Source organism: Cervus canadensis, chromosome 1 (genome assembly GCF_019320065.1).
Source record: "Cervus canadensis isolate Bull #8, Minnesota chromosome 1, ASM1932006v1, whole genome shotgun sequence".
NCBI lineage: Eukaryota > Metazoa > Chordata > Mammalia > Artiodactyla > Cervidae > Cervus > Cervus canadensis.
Window position 1 is genome coordinate 13,380,592 of NC_057386.1, and position 19,059 is coordinate 13,399,650.

The window sequence follows — 19,059 nt, forward strand, 5'->3', positions numbered from 1 at the left end:
AGTCGATACATCTCAGGTCTGATGACTCCTCTGTGTCTCAGTTCTGATCATTGTATTTTTTTTTCCCCCGCATTGGGATAAAGAATGCAGCATCTTTCTCTGATTCATGAAGAATAGGAAGCAGCATAAAGAAGCAGATTTGCGACAATGGAGGAGAGGGAAAATGTAGGTGTTTCTGTCACGTGATCTGTGTCATTGTTGAACTATGAACCAGAATTATCAACTGCAAGGAAGGAAAAGTGAAGTCAAGCACGGGGTCTTGAGAAGGGAAGGGGTTTAAGATAACATCAGTGGTGACATACAGTTGGGAGCCAGCCAGGGAGAAAGGAAGAAAGCCTTACTCAACAGTTTAAACTCGACTAGGATTAGAGGAACAACAGACTGGTTCCAAATCGGGAAAGGAGTGTGTCAAGGCTGTATATTGTCACCCTGCTTATTTAATTTATATGCAGAGCACATCATGCGAAATGCCAGGCTGGATGAAGCACAAGCTGGAATCAAGATTGCGGGGAGAAATATCAATAACCTCAGATATGCAGATGACACCACCCTTATGGCAGAAAGCGAAGAAAAGCTAAAGAGCCTCTTGATGAAAGTGAAAGAGGAGAGTGAAAAAGTTGGCTTAAAACTCAATATTCAGAAAACTAAGATCATGGCATCCAGTCCCATCACTTCATGGCAAACAGATGGGGAAACAGTGGCTGACTTTATTTTTCTGGGCTCCAAAATCACTGCAGATGGTGATTGCAGCCATGAAATTAAAAGATGCTTACTCCTTGGAAGGAAAGTTATGACCAACCTAGACAGCATATTAAAAAGCTGAGAGATTACTTTGCCAACAAAGGTCCGTCTAGTCAAGGCTATGGTTTTTCCAGTAGTCATGTGTGGATGTGAGAGTTGGACTATAAAGAAAGCTGAGAGCCAAAGAATTGATGCTTTTGAACTGTGATGTTGGAGAAGATTCTTGAGAGTCCCTTCGACTGCAAGGAGATCCAACCAGTCCATCCTAAAGGAAATCAACTCTTAATATTCATTGGAAAGACTGATGCTAAAGCTAAAACTCCAATGCTTTGGCTACCTGATGCAAAGAAATGACCCTGATGCTGGGCAGGATTGAATGCAGGAGGAGAAGGGGACAACAGAAGATGAGATGGTTGGATGGCATCACCGACTCAATGAACTTGAGTTTGAGCAAGCTCCAGGAGTTGGTGATGGACAGGGAAGCCTGGCGTGCTACAGTCCATGGAGTCGCAAAGAGTCAGACATGACTGAGTGACTTAACTGACTGACTGAGGATTAGAGAGCTGGATTTTTAGGGAAGCTAACCTACTTGGGAGAAGCAGGAGTTGATTTCAAGATGGACATCTAGTTGGAAAGATTTTAGTGATAATGTCAAAAATGCCCCGAGCCAGAGACATTTCAGATTTTAACATGAAGCAATGTATACTACAGGGCTCTGAGAATCAGCCATTGATACCCTAAAGGGATTATCAGTCCCAAACCACTGCTGAAGGAGATAGAGCTGAGCAGCCTGGGGCTGGCCTGTCTGATCGGTGTCTTCCCACTGCCTTGCCAAAACCAAGTACCCTTCGAGCCTCTTGCAGGGTTGCTATTCTGACATGAAAATAACCTAAATCCCTTGACTCAAAAATAACAACATGTTAATTTGCATAAGAGTTTTGCATTTTGTATTTTGGGTTTAATATCCAAATGCTAAAATTCACTTGTTTGACCTTAGTTAAGTGGTTTAGAGACTCAGCCAATTAAAAACTCTTTACAGGTTCCACTCTGACTCACCTAGACCCACCTCCCCACCCTGGACAGCTCCATTCTTTTGCTAGTTGGTACTGTGCACACATTGGATTGAGCCTCTTGAATTATAGGTTGCATGAGTGCTAAGTCGCTTCTGTCGTGTCCAACTCTTTGGGACCCTATGGACTGTAGCCTGCCAGGCTCTTCTGCCCATGGGATTCTCCAGGCAAGAATACTAGAGTGAGTTGCCATGCCCTCCTCCAGGAAATCTTCCTCACCCAGGGATCAAACCCATGTCACCTGTGGCTCCTGTGTTGCAGGTGGATTCTTCCTGGCTAAGCCACCAGAGAAGCCAAATTATGGGTTAAAAAAGGACAAATCAGTTCACCTGAAGCTTGTTATTTTGAAAAGCCTCTGCAGGTTCATGTTCTCAAGTTCACATGGCTATTGAGAGCTCTGTGATGGGGCTCTGAGCTGCTCCATCTTGCTTCATGACAGGCAGCCCCTCCTTAGAACTCCCTGGGTCTGGGTGTGAGGGCAACAGTTGTGCAGTGAGAGGTTGTTTGAGAGGAGACAGCAAAGAAGGTGTTAATGAATGATCGCAAGGCTTCGTTCTCCATAAAGGCAATTACTGGGATTGATTGTTTCCATGTTTCCTTAGTCACGGTTCAGCTTGCTTGTTTCACTGGGATTAAGACAGATGAACGCTGAATGCACACAGACGTGTGGTGTCAGGAGAATTATCAATGGCACATCGAAGGCCTCTGCTTTCTTGCACAGATGCCGCTTGGGGGATCTCAGTGGAGCTGAAAGGGGATCATGGCCACTGTGGGGTGACCAAGTGGGGCAAGGGTGTGTATGGTGGACCACGGGATTTTAGATAATGCATCTTCTCTCTTTCCTTCCCATACATGGTATAGTGGGGTGGTTTTCCAGCTTACACCTGCATTAGCATGCTGGAAGGCTTGACAAACAAAAATGCTTGAGCCCCATGCCCTGAGTTTCTGATTCAGTGGGTCTGGCATTGGCCCCAGCAATTTGCCTTTCTAAGAAGTTCCAGGGTGCTGCTGCTACAGGCGCTGCTGAAAACCAGTGGGGTCATCATCAAGAGCATGAACACTGATCAGGCCACCAGACTTTCAATCACGACTTTACTTTTTACTAGCTGTGTGATCGTGGGCCATGTACTTAACCAATAGCCAGGACATGAAGCAACCTAGATGTCCATTGACAGAAGAATGGATAAAGAAAAGGTGGTTCATATATACAATGGACTATTGCTCAGCCATAAAAAGAATGAAGTTGAGTCAATTGTAGTGAGGTGGATGAAAGTTGAGCCTGTCGATACAGAGCGAAGTCAGAAAGAGCAAAACAAATATATATTAAAACATATATATGAAATCTAGTAAAATGGTACTGATGAACCTATTTGCAGGGCAGGAATAGAGGTGCAAACATAGAGAACAGACTTGTGGACATAGTTGGGAGATTGAATTGAGAGAGCAGCGTTAATGTATGTATACTACCATATGTAAAATAGCTAGCTAGCAGGAAGCTACTGTATCGCACAGGGAGCTCAGCTTGGTGCTCTGTGATGATGACCTAGAGGGATGGGGTGGGAGGGGTGAAGGAGCTCAGGAAGGAGGGGATATGCATATAATTATGGCTGGCTAGCATTGTTGTACAGCAGAAACCAAAACAACATTGTAAAGCAATTATATTCCAGTTTTAAAAAGGGGATAATGATAGTAGTTCCTATTTCATGGGATAGTTAGAAGGACTAAATGAATTAGAACTTGGAAGCATTGAGACCAGTGCCGGGTCTATGTATACTGGATAAATAAAAGAGGCAACCTCTTGGAACTGGGAGCATATGGACCCGAGCCTCACTCCTCTAATACCTGCAGCTCCCAGTGAAGCGGCTGTGTCCTTTGCCTGTAGTCTGCGATCCTATCTCTGGAGGTCAGGAAGGTTAATGCCCAGTTCAGGGCCAGTGCCAGCAGGAGGAAGGCCACATCGACCTCCATCAAAATTCTCTTGTCAAGCTACACTAACGGTCTACTGAATATGTGGAATGGGCTCAGTGAGATGAAGATGTCAGGGTGATGTGCATTTGGGGTTTTTCTCCCCCGTGCTGGCAAAAAGAGAGGCTGTCTTTTATGTCAAGTTCACATGCAGCCTTATACTGATTTGTTAAATGTTTGCTCAATACCCAGCACTGATATGTTTTACGCACATGGTTTCATTTAACCCTCACAATGTCACTGTTAGGTAATCATTACTGTCTCTGTTTCAGTATTGCTGGGGTTCAGATAAGTTCAATGACTTGTCCAAAGTCACATGGCTATCAAGTGATAAACCCCAAACTAAAAGCCAGGTCTGTCTGACTTCAATAATTTATAACCGTAAAGCTCTACTCTACCACCTCCAGCTTATTATGAATATTTATATAATGGTTAAGGCTGGCCTCCAGGTATCCAGCCGTGGTAGCTGCTCCCTAAAGGGAAGCACCCTGGAACTGGAACTGTCTCTGTTTCAGGGGGTTGCTTTTCTATAAAGCCTGTGGTCGGACTCACAGAATATACTCCTTTGGGAAATGTCCTCTTCACCAACTTATCTTGCTTCTGCGGCTGCTGCTGCTAAGTCGCTTCAGTCGTGTCCGACTCTGTGCGACCCCATAGGCAGCAGCCCACCAGGCTCCGCCGTCCCTGGGATTCTCCAGGCAAGAACACTGGAGTGGGTTGCCATTTCCTTCTCCAGTGCATGAAAGTGAAGTCGCTCAGTCGAGTCTGACTCTTCGCGACCCTGTGGACTGCAGCCTACCGGGCTCCTCCGTCCATGGGATTTTCCAGGCAAGAGTACTGGAATGGGTTGCCATTGCCTTCTCTGGCCAACTTGTCTTATTGCCTAATTATTCTCTCTGGCCTGACTTCTGGGTGAAATTGTGTTCACGTCGCCAAAGGTAGCTTTGCTTACATTTGGATATGGACTTAGTGTCTTAACATCTCTGGCTGTGGACAGTGGTCACAACCAGAAGGCCAGGAGCGCATCCAGAGGCTAAGCTGAAGACGTGAAGAGAGAAAAAACTGGTATGCTGATGAAACCTTTCTCTCTCCCCATAGTGCTCCTTTCTGCCGAAATTCTCCATTCACATAGAAACCAAGTACGAGGACAACAAGGGAAGCAACGACAGCGTGAGTAGCCCCTGCTCCCCCACCCAGCCCGCCCCGTCCGCACCGTTCTCCCCTCGTGGGCGGGGCCAGCCCCACCACCTGTGCCCGGGGCCTCAGAGACGCTCTGGCTCCTCTTCTCATCTTTATGTGCTTTCTGTGGGCCTCCATGCAGAAATCTCTGTCACCTGGAGTGATTGTCATCGGGGACCAAGAGGGATGAGGGGAACCTCGGAGTCTGGAATTTGGTTTCTGGTCATTGGATTGAACACACGTTTTCTCCGTGACAGTTGACATTTACTTAGAAGGATGAATACGATCAGATGTGTGTGTGCATACTGTACGTATTTTCTGGGCTGTGCATATGTTTACATACACACACTCATACGTGCCGAAGAATCCCACCTTAAAAATCAGTGTAACCCTCCTACAAGATGTTTTCCTCATGAGGCATTCTGACTGTCGCTAAATTTCAGCCAAGAACTTTTATTAGTATTGCTTAAACCTCACTTCTGACCTGGCTTTTACCCCACCTCTTTCTGTCAGAGCAGTACATTTCTAAATTCCCTTCCCTTTATGAGTGGATGATTTGACCTACAACAACCTCACCCTGACCTTGAGCTATGGGTTCCGTCAGGACCCATGAGGGAAGGCTCTGTATCTAGAAGCTGCAAGGCTTCATCTGTTTATTTCTGCCTCAATTACATGTTTTGGATTTGTGGAGAATGATGAAAATTGAGGCTGTATCGAAATGAATGAGAGAGAGTCTCCTGACACAGTGACCCCTTTGGTGCCTTCACTGAGCTAAGGGAGTACAAAACAAGATGCAGGAGGTTGTGGAGGTGCCTGAGTGCCAGAAAGAAATATCTAAGGGCTCATAAGCATTGTCAGTTTATAGCTTTGGCCAGGCCTACTTTGTGTTTCATCATGTTAACAGCTTCTAGAACCTTCTTCCAGAAGGTTCCTCCCCTTGGCAAGAACAGATTCTTCTAGAAGACATGGATGCATTTGTGCAGCACTCAGATGGTCCCATTCAAGGTGGAGTCTGCTGGAACAGAACTTGAGTGGTTCCCAGGAGGAGTCATCCGACAACTATTAATACAATTCACACCAGCATGGGAGAGAGGACACTGGTTCATCCACTCAATATTTTGGAACACAGCTACATTCATTTGTCTGTGACAGAATGAGTACTTAAAACAGAACTCATGTGGTTCACAAAGCCTAGAGTATTTATTACCTGGCCCTTTACAGAAAAAAAGTTTTCTAACCCCTGCCTGGTTGGAGAGACTCGGATCAGAACAGCATCCACCGGGTCTCCAAATTTGACCACTTGATAGATCTGTCCCAGCTGAATGCCAACTCCAGAGTTCCTGAAACTATCCAGAGGAGAGAAGACTGCTACCCTCAAGGGTGCTTGTCCCCCCATGAGTTCAGGAGCCTCAGTGGGTAGCATCCCCTGGTGACAGGTGACCTCAGAGGAAATGTTTAGTTGCATCTCCTTGTCTATAGCCTGACATCAGGCTTCCCTGATAGCTCAATTGGTAAAGAATCCACCTGCAATGCAGGAGACCCCAGTTCAATTCCTGGGTCTGGAAGATCCCCTGGAGAAGGAATAGGCTACCCACTCCAGTATTCTTGGACTTCCCTTGTGGCTCAGCTGGTACAGGCGGGAGACCTGGCTTTGATCCCTGGGTTGGGAAGATCCCCTGGAGAAGGAAAAGGTTACCCACTCCAGTATTCTAGCCTGGAGAATTCCATGGACTATATATATAGTAGCAAAGAATCGGACACAACTGAGCAATTTTCACTTTCACTTTCACTGGGGCCAACTCCAGCAAAGTCTTGTGGTCTAAAGTAGTGTTGCACAGTGTAACTTGAACTCTTGTAATGACTCTTTCTGATTGGAAAATTAACACATGATTCTTAAAACTTTGAAAATAAAAAAAAAAAAAGTAAAGCAAAACCAGTAGTAATCTCAGGCTTCAGAGATGACTGCTGTTAGCATTTTGGTTCATCCTGCAAAATATTAATGAATTTACTTTTCAACCAATTTCCTAAATTGAATCATACAACATCCTGTTTTTAACATGTCATAAAATATCCTTCCCAGTAATTTTTAATAGCTACCCTGCATTCCCTACTTAAATGTATTTCTTTAAACAATTATCAGTCACTGAATATGGGAGTGGGCATGACCATTTTGATGTATCTGTAGACCATTAAGAAAAGGATGATAGAGATCAAACATGCCTTAATTGCTTTTCTTGGCACAATCTAAAAAACATGGGGTTGAGGAAAGCAATAGGAGTTAAAACATCTTTTAGTCTTTCTAGACAGATTGTCTTGCTTTCTCTTTTTCTCTATGGCTCTGTTCTGTCTTCATGGATAGTTATAACCCACTCCCTTTGTAGAGGTTTGGAATGGATGTGTGGTCCCACCATGAGCCTGATAGGTTGGTAAGACCAGTGTGATCTTCTGGTTTATCCTCTGCTCAAGTCTAATCTTAAAAAAAAAAAAAAAATCACATGGTTATCATTTATTGTCTTGTATCCCATTTTTGGCAGGCGCTAAGGTCTTTTTTTACTACTCTCCTAGGAATTTAGCTTTGTCACTACTCTCTTAGGAATTTAAAATACCAAGTGAGCCATCCTAAAGTCAGGAGCTATGCCTAGAGCCAGCGTTCTCTACCCATGCCAAAGGCCAGTTCTCTCTGAGACTTAGGCCAGCCTGCAAGAAAAGCAGTGAACCCCGGAGCACTTGTGAGCAGTCCTTGTCAACACAGCTTGCTTCCTCTGGGAGAAATGCGAGCTATTGCACCCTGTGTTGCCTCCTTCTCCCCAGCTTGCTGGCTCTGAGACTGCCCATGAAGCCAGCTCTGTATCTCTCTGTCATGGCACCCACCTTGCCCAAGTCCAAGTTCACTAAGTGTTTTTTCCCAGCCTCGGCCTGGCTCTGATCCATACATCCCCAGGTCTCCTTTCTGAGCTATTGGACCAAACAGGCCAGCTCCAGCTCGATTAGACTTCTTTGCCAGTTTGCCTTCTTCTAATTTCCATATTCAGCAGCAGCTGTTGGTCACCCAGCTGGTTCAGGCTTGGTCCCTGGAGGCAGAAAAGGAAGACTTCATTGGTTTTCATTCACACTTGTTAATGTTTCCAAATCAGAACATGAGAAATATGTATTTATGTAATAATACTTTATTAAAAGATAGCTTTGTCCAGGGGTTCAAAACTAGAGCCTTAAGCAGATGGCATGTGCTGGCATGCTCTTTTCTGTCCAGGGATGAGTATAGAGTTTCTGGTGGGAGGCAGAATTGCTAAAGAAAGCAGTGCAGTGGTGGATGTTTCTCTTGTCTCACTGCTTTGCCAAATTATTTAATAAACTCAGGCCATTTCTTTGCATTTTCTGGGTATATAGTCTTATCATTCAGCTACCATCCTTCATACTGCTATCTGCATCCTGTTTCTCTCCGTACCTGCCAGAACTTTAATGAAATGGATGATGATAAGAAGCAATAATTAAATTGAAAAACACTACTGATAATCATATTGATTACTGATTGAACAGAGTCCATGTTGTTATCCTCTTATCAATCACCACCTATGTCATCTTTTTACGTGACCCAATACTGCATGTAAAAACATAGAAATTGGTACATCTAGATTTAAATATTTTCTCCGTGTTAAAATAAAGCTAGTATATTTATGAATGTGAAAACCTATAAACCGTGATTACATTAACCAGGACACAATGGGGAAGTTGTGTTAAATTGAGGCCCATTTATTTTACGCACATGCTGATGAGAATTATTTAGGCCTTAATTAGTGCTGGGAGGACGGCACCATGCCAAAGTAAGGCTCTGTTGTTTCTCCAAGGCCATAAATCTAGATCTGGGAGAGTCAGTGCTTATCATTCGAGTGTCGGCCGCTGCCAGGTTACTGTCACTCACTGCAGTTAATGGGGGGCAGGCCTGCCTTCTCTTCCTCCTCCAAACAAAGCAGGTACCACTTAAAGCGGTGGTTCGCAGTCTTGACTGCATGTTGGACTCAGAAACTCTAACCCTAGCTCCTGCCTGGTTTCTGCCCACACTGGGATTCTGATTTAATTGGTCCTGGGTGCAGACTGGTCTAGGGCAGTGCTTCCTACACTGTGTGTCTAGGAATACAGAGTTTGCCAGTAGCAGGTGTGTGGACTTGTAGGGTCTACCCTCTGGTCAAACCTGATTCATTCTCTTTGGAGGGTATAAGATAGGCCATCCTCACCCGACTTAAGATCTAGACCACTGGTTCTCAGTCCTGCCTGCATAGTAAAGTTACCTGGGAAGCTTTAGACTCACTGATGCCACTATCCCACTCCCCGAGATTCTGATTTCATTTGTCTGGGATGGGGGTCCAGTCACTGGGATTTGTTGTACTCCCTCAGGGTAACCTAAGAGCCATCAAGGCTGAGAACTACAGATTTAAAGAAGTATGAAGTGCTATTTAAAACCAAACCAAGTGAACCCTTAGGAAATCAGCTTCTCCAAATTTCTTCATTTCTTCATACCCCTGAAAACATAAAAGTTAACAAAAAAGCATATTTATAACCACCACCACCACCCCACACACACAATGAAGGGGCCTGAGGGAACCATATTTCTTCTCATTAGCCATTATTCCCCAGCAACAAAACTTCTCTGACCAGATGGAAAGAATGTCCAGTTTAGTTCCTGGAAGAGCAAGGCTCTGTTCTTCATAGAACTCTCCTCTGAAGTTGCCTAGAAGAGGTATTGATAATTTATTTAGTTTCTAGTTCAGTTATGTTATAATGGGAAAACACAGAGTCGTTCTTTGTGAAATGAAAAGATTCATATTGAATCTCCAGCTCTGTGACTTAAGCAATGGAGTCTTGGCTTCTCTATCAAGAAAACAGAGTAAATAATGTCTGTATCACAGTGTGGAGGACTCATCCAGGTTAATTTACCTGGAAGCACTTCATAAACTGTAAGTGCAATACAAATTTTAGGTTTTGCTTCAGTTACGGTCATACCTTGGGATTAACTGCATTATGGATGATTTCTAGTGAGACTCTCCTTTTGTCTGAATTGTCAATAAATCATTTATCAGAAAATTTTGAGTACCTACTATGTGCCAGGCATTGCAAGAGGCAATGAGGATGTAGCAATCAGATAAGACAAGTCTCCACTACTCATGGAATGGGGGAAAGCACATAATAAGCAAGAAAACAAGGAATTCCAGCTGTGGGAAGTGCTGGAAAGGCAATAAATAGGGTGGAGGAGAACTTAGCTAAAAACCATATGATTAGGAATGCCTCTCGGAAGAGGTGACAAATCTGGTGAGACCTGAGGCTGGGAAGGAGCCGACTCTCTGAAGGGTTGGCCAGGCAAGGGGACTGTTGTAAGCTTAGTTGTATCCTCCCAAATTTATATGTTGGAGTACCTGAGACTATAACTATGTTTGAAGATAAGGCTTTTAAAGAGGTGATTAAGTTAAAAGGGGAGTCTCTTGTAGCTTCATCGGTAAAGAATCTGCCTACAATGCAGGAGACCAGGGTTCAATTCCTGGGTGGGGAAGATCCCCTTGAGAAAGAAATGGCAACCCATTCCAGTATTCTTGCCTGGAGAATCCCATGGACAGAGGAGCCTGGCAGGCTACAGTCTGTGGGGTTGCAAGAGTCAGACATGATTAGCAACTAAACTGCCAAGTTAAAAGGAGGCTGTGAAGGTGGGGCCAAATCTAAGCTGATTGGTATCCTTTAAAGAAGAGAAAACTTGAATACCCAAAACTAGGGATGTGCATGCACAGAGGACAAACCACATGAGGATGACCAAAATCCTTTTACTGTTCCAGCATTCAGTTTACCACTTAAATTTTTTTTTTTTTAATTTGTGCCAGGTCTTAGTTGTGGCACACAGGGATCTTCCATCTTCGTTGTGGCATGCGGGATCTTTAGTTGCAGCATATGGGATCCAGTTCCCTGACCAGGGATCAAACCCTGGCCCCCTTCACTGAGAGCACAGAGTCCCAGGCACTGGACCACCGGAGAGGTCCCCCAGCGTCCAGTTTAGGAAACCATATTATGTTGGGTGATTTATGTTTTTCAGTGTTTGCTCTGGCCACTCTGTCAAGAGTGATGGGAGGACAGAAGGAATAGAAGCAGGTATTCCAGCTGGCAGCAAGGGCAAGAATCCAGATCCCAGATGATGGTGTCTTCATCTGGAGAGAGGGCAATAGATAAAGATCGGTATGTTTTGGAAACAGACTGACTAGGTATTGATGCATTAGATGGGAGCAAAGCAAGGATGACCTCAGGATTTCTGGACTTCCCAGGTGGTGCTAGTGCTAAAGAACCCACCTGCAAATGCAGGAGATGTAAGAGACGCATCCAGATGATCCCTGGGTTGGGAAGATCCCCTGGAGGAGGGCATGGCAACCCACTCCAGAGTTCTTGCCTGGAGAATCACATGGAAAGAGGAGCCCAGCAGGCTATAGTCCATAGAGGTGCAAAGAGTCAGACACGACTGAAGCAACTTAGCAGGGAGCAGCTGGCTTTCTAGATTTGCCCATGGACCCTAGTGGGAAGTGGGGAATAGGGCAGGAGAAACAAGAAGTCAAGAGCCCCATTAGGGCACAATCAGTTTGAGGTACCATGGAGACGTCCAAGCGGATGGTAGGTAAGGAGTGGGATATATGAATACGGAGTTCAGGGAGAGGTGTAAAGTCATGGCTCAGAGATGGAAATAAGTGAGGTTATCTAGGAAGAGGAATGACAGAGGAAAGAAAGTTCTGGTTGCTCCAGGATAGAGAGCACCCTGGTCCTGAGAAGGACCTTCCCATGGCTTTCAATCTAGCTTCTGATTATTTTCTTATCTCCTTGGTTAAGACCAAGTCACTTTCAATCACTGAGTTGTGCTTGGTTTTAGGGAGTTAGATTATCTCATTTAGTCAACTACATAGGTCCACCTGAGAAATTGAGTTTCTTCCCCTGGATAGGTGTCTTCTTTGGATGAATTGAGTAAAAATTTCAGTATTTTGACTTGTCTCAACTTGCATTGGCTTGGAGACTTGGCCACGAGTTCTCCTCCTGACCACAAGTAGTTCCGACTGGATGTTACCAACCGACAACCAACAAAGAGGGAATTTTATCATCTAAGGAGAGCTCTATTTATTGAGGATTTGTAATTGGTATAGTCATCATGAAGTTCATTTCTTTAGCGGTATTAGTATTTTGAACGTCAAGAGGGCAATATGGGTAGATGTAGGATAAAATAACTTATTTACACATTTTGAAATGTACTAAAATTAATTTGTAAAGCAGGGGTGCCAGTGAGAACTGTAGAATCTGTATTTACAAGCCTCTCAAGCTGATTATCCTTTCTTTAAATGGTTTCTAATTGAGGATTATAGAAAGAAAAAAGCATTTGCTTTATTTTTAGACATGTCTGATGTACTGTTCTGTTTTTAACCTTAAGACTGTTACAACCAGCCACCTACAAAATCTGCAATTTTCTCTAATAAGTAGTCGGTAATGCTAAGAAGTTTGCACAAAACACCCCCATTTGCAGTTTTAAAGGATTATTATCCACGATGGTCCATGAAATGGAAATTCAATGTCCTTACTCAGTCTGTGTCTAATGGTATCATTTTGAGGACAGTGGAAAACAGATCATATCTGATTCCTTAAGATGTTGTCTTTGCTCTTTGTAGTACAGTTTGCCATCTGAGAGTTGGATGTAGTGGGGGGAAAAGTGGGTAACAAGAGCGTCTATCCAGCACGAGGACTAGCTTTCAGGTTGAGGAGAGTCACGATGCAGGTTATCTCTACATTCAGGAAAGCTAGAGCTAATTGGTAATAATCATTATTATTAATAGCTATAGCTTAAAGTAGTATTTGCTTTCTGTCTAGGTCTGGCTCATTGGTGCTGTGGTATATCTAGAAACAGCCAGGCTGTGCTGACCTGTTGGTACTAGTGGTTTCGGAAGACAGTTAACCAAACTGGTCAAAAGCAGCATAATCAAAGGGGCAAGGCTGAATGCCATGGTTAAGAAACCAGTGGGCAGAGCCAGAAAAGCAATACCAAGTATCAAGATCTAAATGACCATTTCATAGCTACCTCAGTAACAGTTCATTCAAGCAGGAGTCATCAATGGATGCCAAAACCATTGAGTGTGAAACAGTATTAGGGAACAGGAATTCACACTGCCTCAAAGTGTCACTACAGAGATTATGTACTAATTACAAGCAGTAGAAAGTTTTACAAATGATATCATGTGCTTCCCTTTGTAACATACTGAGGATGCAACATCACAAATCATGATATGGATCATCCTTGCCAAAAATATTTAACCTGAATCCAATCAGGAGAAAAGAAAGTGAAGTCTCTCAGTCGTGTCTGAAGACTCTGCAGCCCCGTGGACTGTAGCCCACCAGGCTTCTCCATCCATGGGATTTTCCAGGCAAGAATACTGGAATGGGTTGCCGTTTCCTTCTCCAGGGGATCTTCCCAACCCAGGGATCAAACCCGGGTCTCCTGCATTGCAAGCAGATGCTTTACCGTCTGAACCACCAGGGAAGAAAGCAGACAAATCCAAATCGAGGGATACTCCACAAAGCAACTAGCCAAAATTCTTCAAAGAAGAATGTCACCAAAGACCAAAACAGAACAAAAACCTGGGGGACTGTGCTAGATTAAAGGAGACTAAAGTAATTTGACAAGTACATTTAACACCTAATCCTTGCTTAGATTCTGGATTAAGGAAGGGGGTAGGCTTATGCAGGACACAGAAAGGATAGGACAATCGGGGAAGTTTTAGTCTGGACCATACATTAGATACTAGTGCAGTATAGTATTGAGTCAGTATTAAGCTTCCTGCCTGTGATCATTATATTGCAGATGTGTAGGAGAATCTCCTTGCTTTTAGGAGATGCCTGCTGACATATTTAGGAATGAACTACCACACAATATACTCTAACTCTCGTATGGTTCAGCCAAAAAAGATATTTATGTGTGTATGTTTTTCCTTCTTTAAAAAAGTCTTATAAAATTAAGAAACTATTCACATGTTACAATGAGATGTCAAATAACTTACTTCAGAGTTTACACAATGAGTTGTGTTGTTGTTTTTTGTAGTCACGAAGCAGAAGTTTTCAGTCTTCTCTCTGTTTTTCGGTAGTGTCCCGATTTCATTAGTGAAATAGCAAAATAATTAGCCTAGTCATAAACATTGTCAACATGTCAGCATCAGCACTGAGTCCATTCACCCAAAAGATGTTTATAAAGAGGAGACTTTTTGAATTGCAGAATCCCTCGTTTCTCTCTTGTAATTTCACACTCTGGGTTGTGTTGTGAAGTTTTGAAATGGCAGATGGACATAATTCAGACTAGATTTCTAAGTGCACAACCCTCCGAAGGGTTAGAGCCCAGGATACATTTACAGTGTTGTGTTAATTTCTGCTGTACAACAAGTTGATTCAGTTATCCATATACATATATATTCTTTTTCAAATTCTTTTACATTATGGTTTATCATAGAATATCATCCAACTCTTCTATTCTATGAGACTCAAACCTCTTCTCTTTTTTGTAATCCATCCTCAGTTCACGTCACTTTGCAATTGTTTCCTAAATGTTTGGCTTTTCTTCCCCTCCTCATAAGATACCTAATTACTGTGGGAAAACCGTGTACTTCACTTTAAAAAAAAAAAAAAAGGCACAGCTTTCCTATTTATTTACCTAGAATTTTGTGTTGACATTTGTTCAGCCCAGTTTTGGTATCTCAGAGAATGGATTGCTCACAACAGAGGGTGACCAACAACCTTTGGATCTTGGAGCCATTTGAATGAGGACACTTTAGGAACCTGCCAAAAGCTTGCAGCTGGCTAGGCTCATTTAGCAGGATGATGTACTAGATTCAGAGGACTCACCAGCCTCAGACCAAACAGGGTCCAAAGCAAAACTTGGGAATTCAATGATAATAGGACTTCATTGTTCTGAACTCCCTCCCGACAGTGAAAAGGAGAACAGTGCCCATTCAGTGGATGACTGGGAGAATTCATTGAGATGGTGCATGTCAAATACTCCGTAACAGTCGTTCTTTTCTTCTCTTTAACTTCGGTTATGCTTTGTGGAGACCACTTAAGAGTTAGATGCTTGCAAGTGCAAGATCTGTAAGTGGGGAGGTTAATCAGGGGAGTTCTTTTGGAAGGAAGGTGCTAAGTTCTCATTTCCAAAGCCTGTAGTTTCTACTCCTTTTCCATCATCCAGGAATGGCCATCCTCAGACATAAGTTGGGAAGTCACATGTTTCTGGGAGCTTTTGAGTTTACTTTGGAGGGGCCGTCACTGGCTGGAGCTCTGGACCCTCCACCAATTGGCCTCCTACCTGGAAGGTCTGGTTTCAGAACCCATCCTTCCTTGGCGCTCACTCACCTAAAGGAATCCTGATGGGCACATCTTGGCCCCAAGAGGTGACCGCCACCCGTCCTGTTGTTTCACAGTGGTCATCAATGTTTCCATCAGGATAGAGGCAAAATGGTGAAGAGACGAAGGCTGCAGGCACTGGAGTCAGACTAGTTGGATTTGATTCCTGGGTCAGCCACTTAGCAGCTAGATCAGCATGTTCCTCAGCTCTTTGTGCCCCTGTAAATGGATATAAAAATAGTCCCTACTCACTGGGTACTTGTGAAGATTGAATGTATTAATCTTCAGAAGCACTCAGAACAGTGCTTTAGTCCACCCAGTCCTACTCAATGTGTTATTGTTAACTGATATTTCCATATTTCATCAAGTTCGAGATGGCCATTATTTTTCATGCTTTAGCAACTCTAAAAATGAAACGTGTAATAGTCAATGGCATCATACAATGATCAGCGGCAGCAGTTTTCTTTTTTGGAAGTATAATTGGTTGTGTCTTAGAATCAATGAATTCTGCGTGAGACCTCTTGCACAGGATGTTGAGATGTCTGGATAGCGAAGTTAAGCCATGAAGAGTGTTTTCATGTAAAGTGTGAACACAGTACCAGATTCTGCCAAAGAAAAGTCGTTGAATAAATAAGCTCTTCAGTCATCCAGGCCTGGAAGGTTGTTTGTTAACTTTTTCCAGGGCACCGATCTGCTTGCTCATGATGCAAAGGACTTGATAGAGGTCCAAAAAAGGAGCACTTGAATCTTCCCCCTTTTAGGTTCAGAGCCATCATCTTTATAAAATAGATTTCTCTCTAAAATCCCTGGATGTCATCTATCTGATAAATACCTTCTAGAACTAAGTCTCCACTAGTATTTTAGTCTTTAGGGGAAAAAAGTGTCACAAGGAGATGATGATACGAGCTGACCTTATAGAAAAGAAGTTAATGATTTCCAATGGACATGATTTCAAAGCAATTTTTTCCTTTTGCTGCAGCAAAAGCATTGCTTCCATCTGCTCCTCTACTTGTACACAGACTCTGTATTTGAATCAAGCAGTGTGTCAGCTGTTGCCCAGAAGATTCTATACTTGCTCTTCTGAGACTGATAGTACTTCTGTCTGAACAATACTAAGCTGTTAAATTAAATTTAAATCACATTTCCCCACTAATACCTATTGAGGACTTGTTTATAGTCCATCAGGCTTTATAGCCATTTGGGACGTAAACTTAGTAAATAAAAATTATATGGAGCTACATCTGAAAATTTTTCATCTTATTTCCAGCCCTTAAAGGAGACAGTCATAAATACCTTTGGGATATGCAGGCCATTAAATGGAGTAATTTTAATCTTCTTTGGCTATGCCCATCAGATTATTAATAAATAGATGTTGAAAAGCATCAACTAAATGCCACATCATGGGGTAGATACTCAGGAGTAGAACCAAATAATTGACTTTTTGGTGCTGAAATCTTTTATTATCACTCAGGTATACTTAAGTTCAGAGGAAATCAGAAATCTGTCATGAGTTTGAGTTTGTTATTAACTCAACTTCACCTTGGTTGGCATGTCAAAACCAGAGTGAAATATTGAAATGAAATATAAAACATATTAGGGAAGGACCTCAGCAATGAAGGACATGGAAAAGATTGATTTTTCTAGTAACTTAATTTTGATCTATGGGCCTTGTTTTCAGCACCCAGCTAAATTTGCTTGGAACCATCTGGGTCTCTTGAAATAGATGATGTTAAACCAGCTACACCAGTTGCACACATGGTGCTTTTGTTGAGACTTTTTGTAACAGTTTGAAATAGACAACACTGCTTTTCTTAAAAAAAAAAAAAAGAGTAGTTTCATGTGATATCTAGGATAACTTTAATATTCTGTTTTGGCTAAGAGTTCATATCATTCCATTGCTTCTTGTTTCTAAAGTTTCTAACATTCAAAAAAATCTTACTATTGGGAAAAAATATTCTCTCATTCAATTAAGGATAATAATTAATTAGTGACTCCTTTTGGGTATAGATTTTTGAGAGTTATGTTTTTATGCCAGATTTGTTCTCTAGCTGCCCTGAAGACAGCCTTCTAGTACCCACTTTGTGAGTTTGCACCATGGGGTGTTGAGGAACAGAATGTACAACGGGTGACACTATCATTACTCAGTGTACAAAAAGGAATGTCCAACGTAAAGCACATTTCCAACTGTTTGCTTTATCTTGTACCAAACCATTGCCCTACAGATAACGGTTGTTGAGTAACACTGGACAAAGTCAAAAAGTGATTCTTAGGTCAAAACATTCAGAGATTTCAACAGGTTTTTCCCACTGCACAGGTGGGGTAATGGACTTGAAGAGTACTACAGAGTCTCAAGGACAATAAGCAACAACCTTGAGAGACAGAGGAGCTGTGGCTGTTTTCAACAGATCTGGATTTACTCTTGTTGTTCCGTCATTATTCTAAACTGACAAGGATGTGTAGTCTTCTGGTTTAAAGACTGTTCCCTTGGATGTTCCTTATTCCCTAGAGGTCTAGTAAATTCTTACGTTTTAAAGATTCTTGCGCTTGGCTTTTCCTTATTTCCTTGGATCAGTTTTAAGAAAGATAATGAATGTTCTGAACCAAATACTTGATATAATCTACCTATCTCAGTTCCTCCAGGTAATAGATGTTTAGTAAATACCAATTCTCTTCCTCCATCCTTTTGTCGTAACCTCCCAGCAGGAACCCAAGACGACCTTTATGTTGCATTCAAAGGAGAGGATGATCTCAATAGCACATTAATTCATCATACAAGAAACATTGATCACGCATCTGTTTTGTACCAGGAGTTGTCAGTTTGGGGAGACAAATACTGTCATAGCAGCGTGATGTGATAGGTGCTCCAGAGAACACAGGGTGGAGGCTGAGACTGAAAAGAAAGGCAGGATTGTCATGCCAGGGGGACTAGTTGAGAAAACAGGAGATTTGCCATAGATCAGATGAGAGAGAATGCAGCCCCAAATTTAAAGCACTGACAGAAGAAATAGAAGAGGATTAATTAGGAAGAGGGAGAAACATCAGTGCCTAACTAGGTTTGGGAATGGGTTGGGGACAGCTGGCTCTGGGGTCTGGCGTGATTCAAGGTTTTGTCATGAATCAGTGGTGTTGCCAGCGAAGACAAGGAATTGTTTTAAGTGGTTTGGGAGAGGTTGGTGAGTTCAGTTTTGGTCCAGTTGAGTCTAAAGTGCTTATGGAAAATTTAGTGAAAATAGGTGGTAAGAAATTGGACCTAGGACTTCCCTGATGGTTCAGTGGTTAGGAGTCTGCCTGCCAATGTGTAGGGGACACAGGTTCAATCCCTGGTTTGGGAAGATTCCACATGCTTTGGGGCAACTAAGCCCAAGAGCTGCATTTACTGAGCCCATGTGCTACAGCTCCTGAAGCCCACATGCCTAGAGCCCATGCTCCCCAGCAAGTGAAGCCACCCAATCAGAAGCCCGAGCATTGCAACTAGAGAGTAGCCCCCACTCACCACAACTAGAGGAAGCCCAAGGGCAGCAACGAAGACCCAGAACAGCCCAAAAAAAAAATATATATATATATATATATATAACAGAAAAAGAAATTGAACCTATAAATCCAAAGCTGAGACCTAGAGATTTAGATTTGAAAGTCATAAAGCAAAGGTAGTTCAAAACCGCAGAAATAGAGAATATCACCCAAAGGATATGTGAGGGGTAAGGATGGAGCTTGT

General features: G+C 42.8%; 1 protein-coding gene across 5 annotated transcripts in view; it reads left to right on the top strand.

The window, feature by feature from the left end:
* The window catches only part of PITPNC1 (phosphatidylinositol transfer protein cytoplasmic 1), a 262,354-nt gene that overhangs the window by 161,937 nt on the left and 81,358 nt on the right, over positions 1-19,059 (top strand). For all 5 annotated transcript variants that reach the window (XM_043464325.1, XM_043464303.1, XM_043464332.1 and 2 more), the window contains exon 5: positions 4,875-4,946. In XM_043464325.1, coding sequence (XP_043320260.1) covers positions 4,875-4,946 — 72 coding nt within the window. The remainder of the gene's footprint in view (positions 1-4,874; positions 4,947-19,059) is intronic.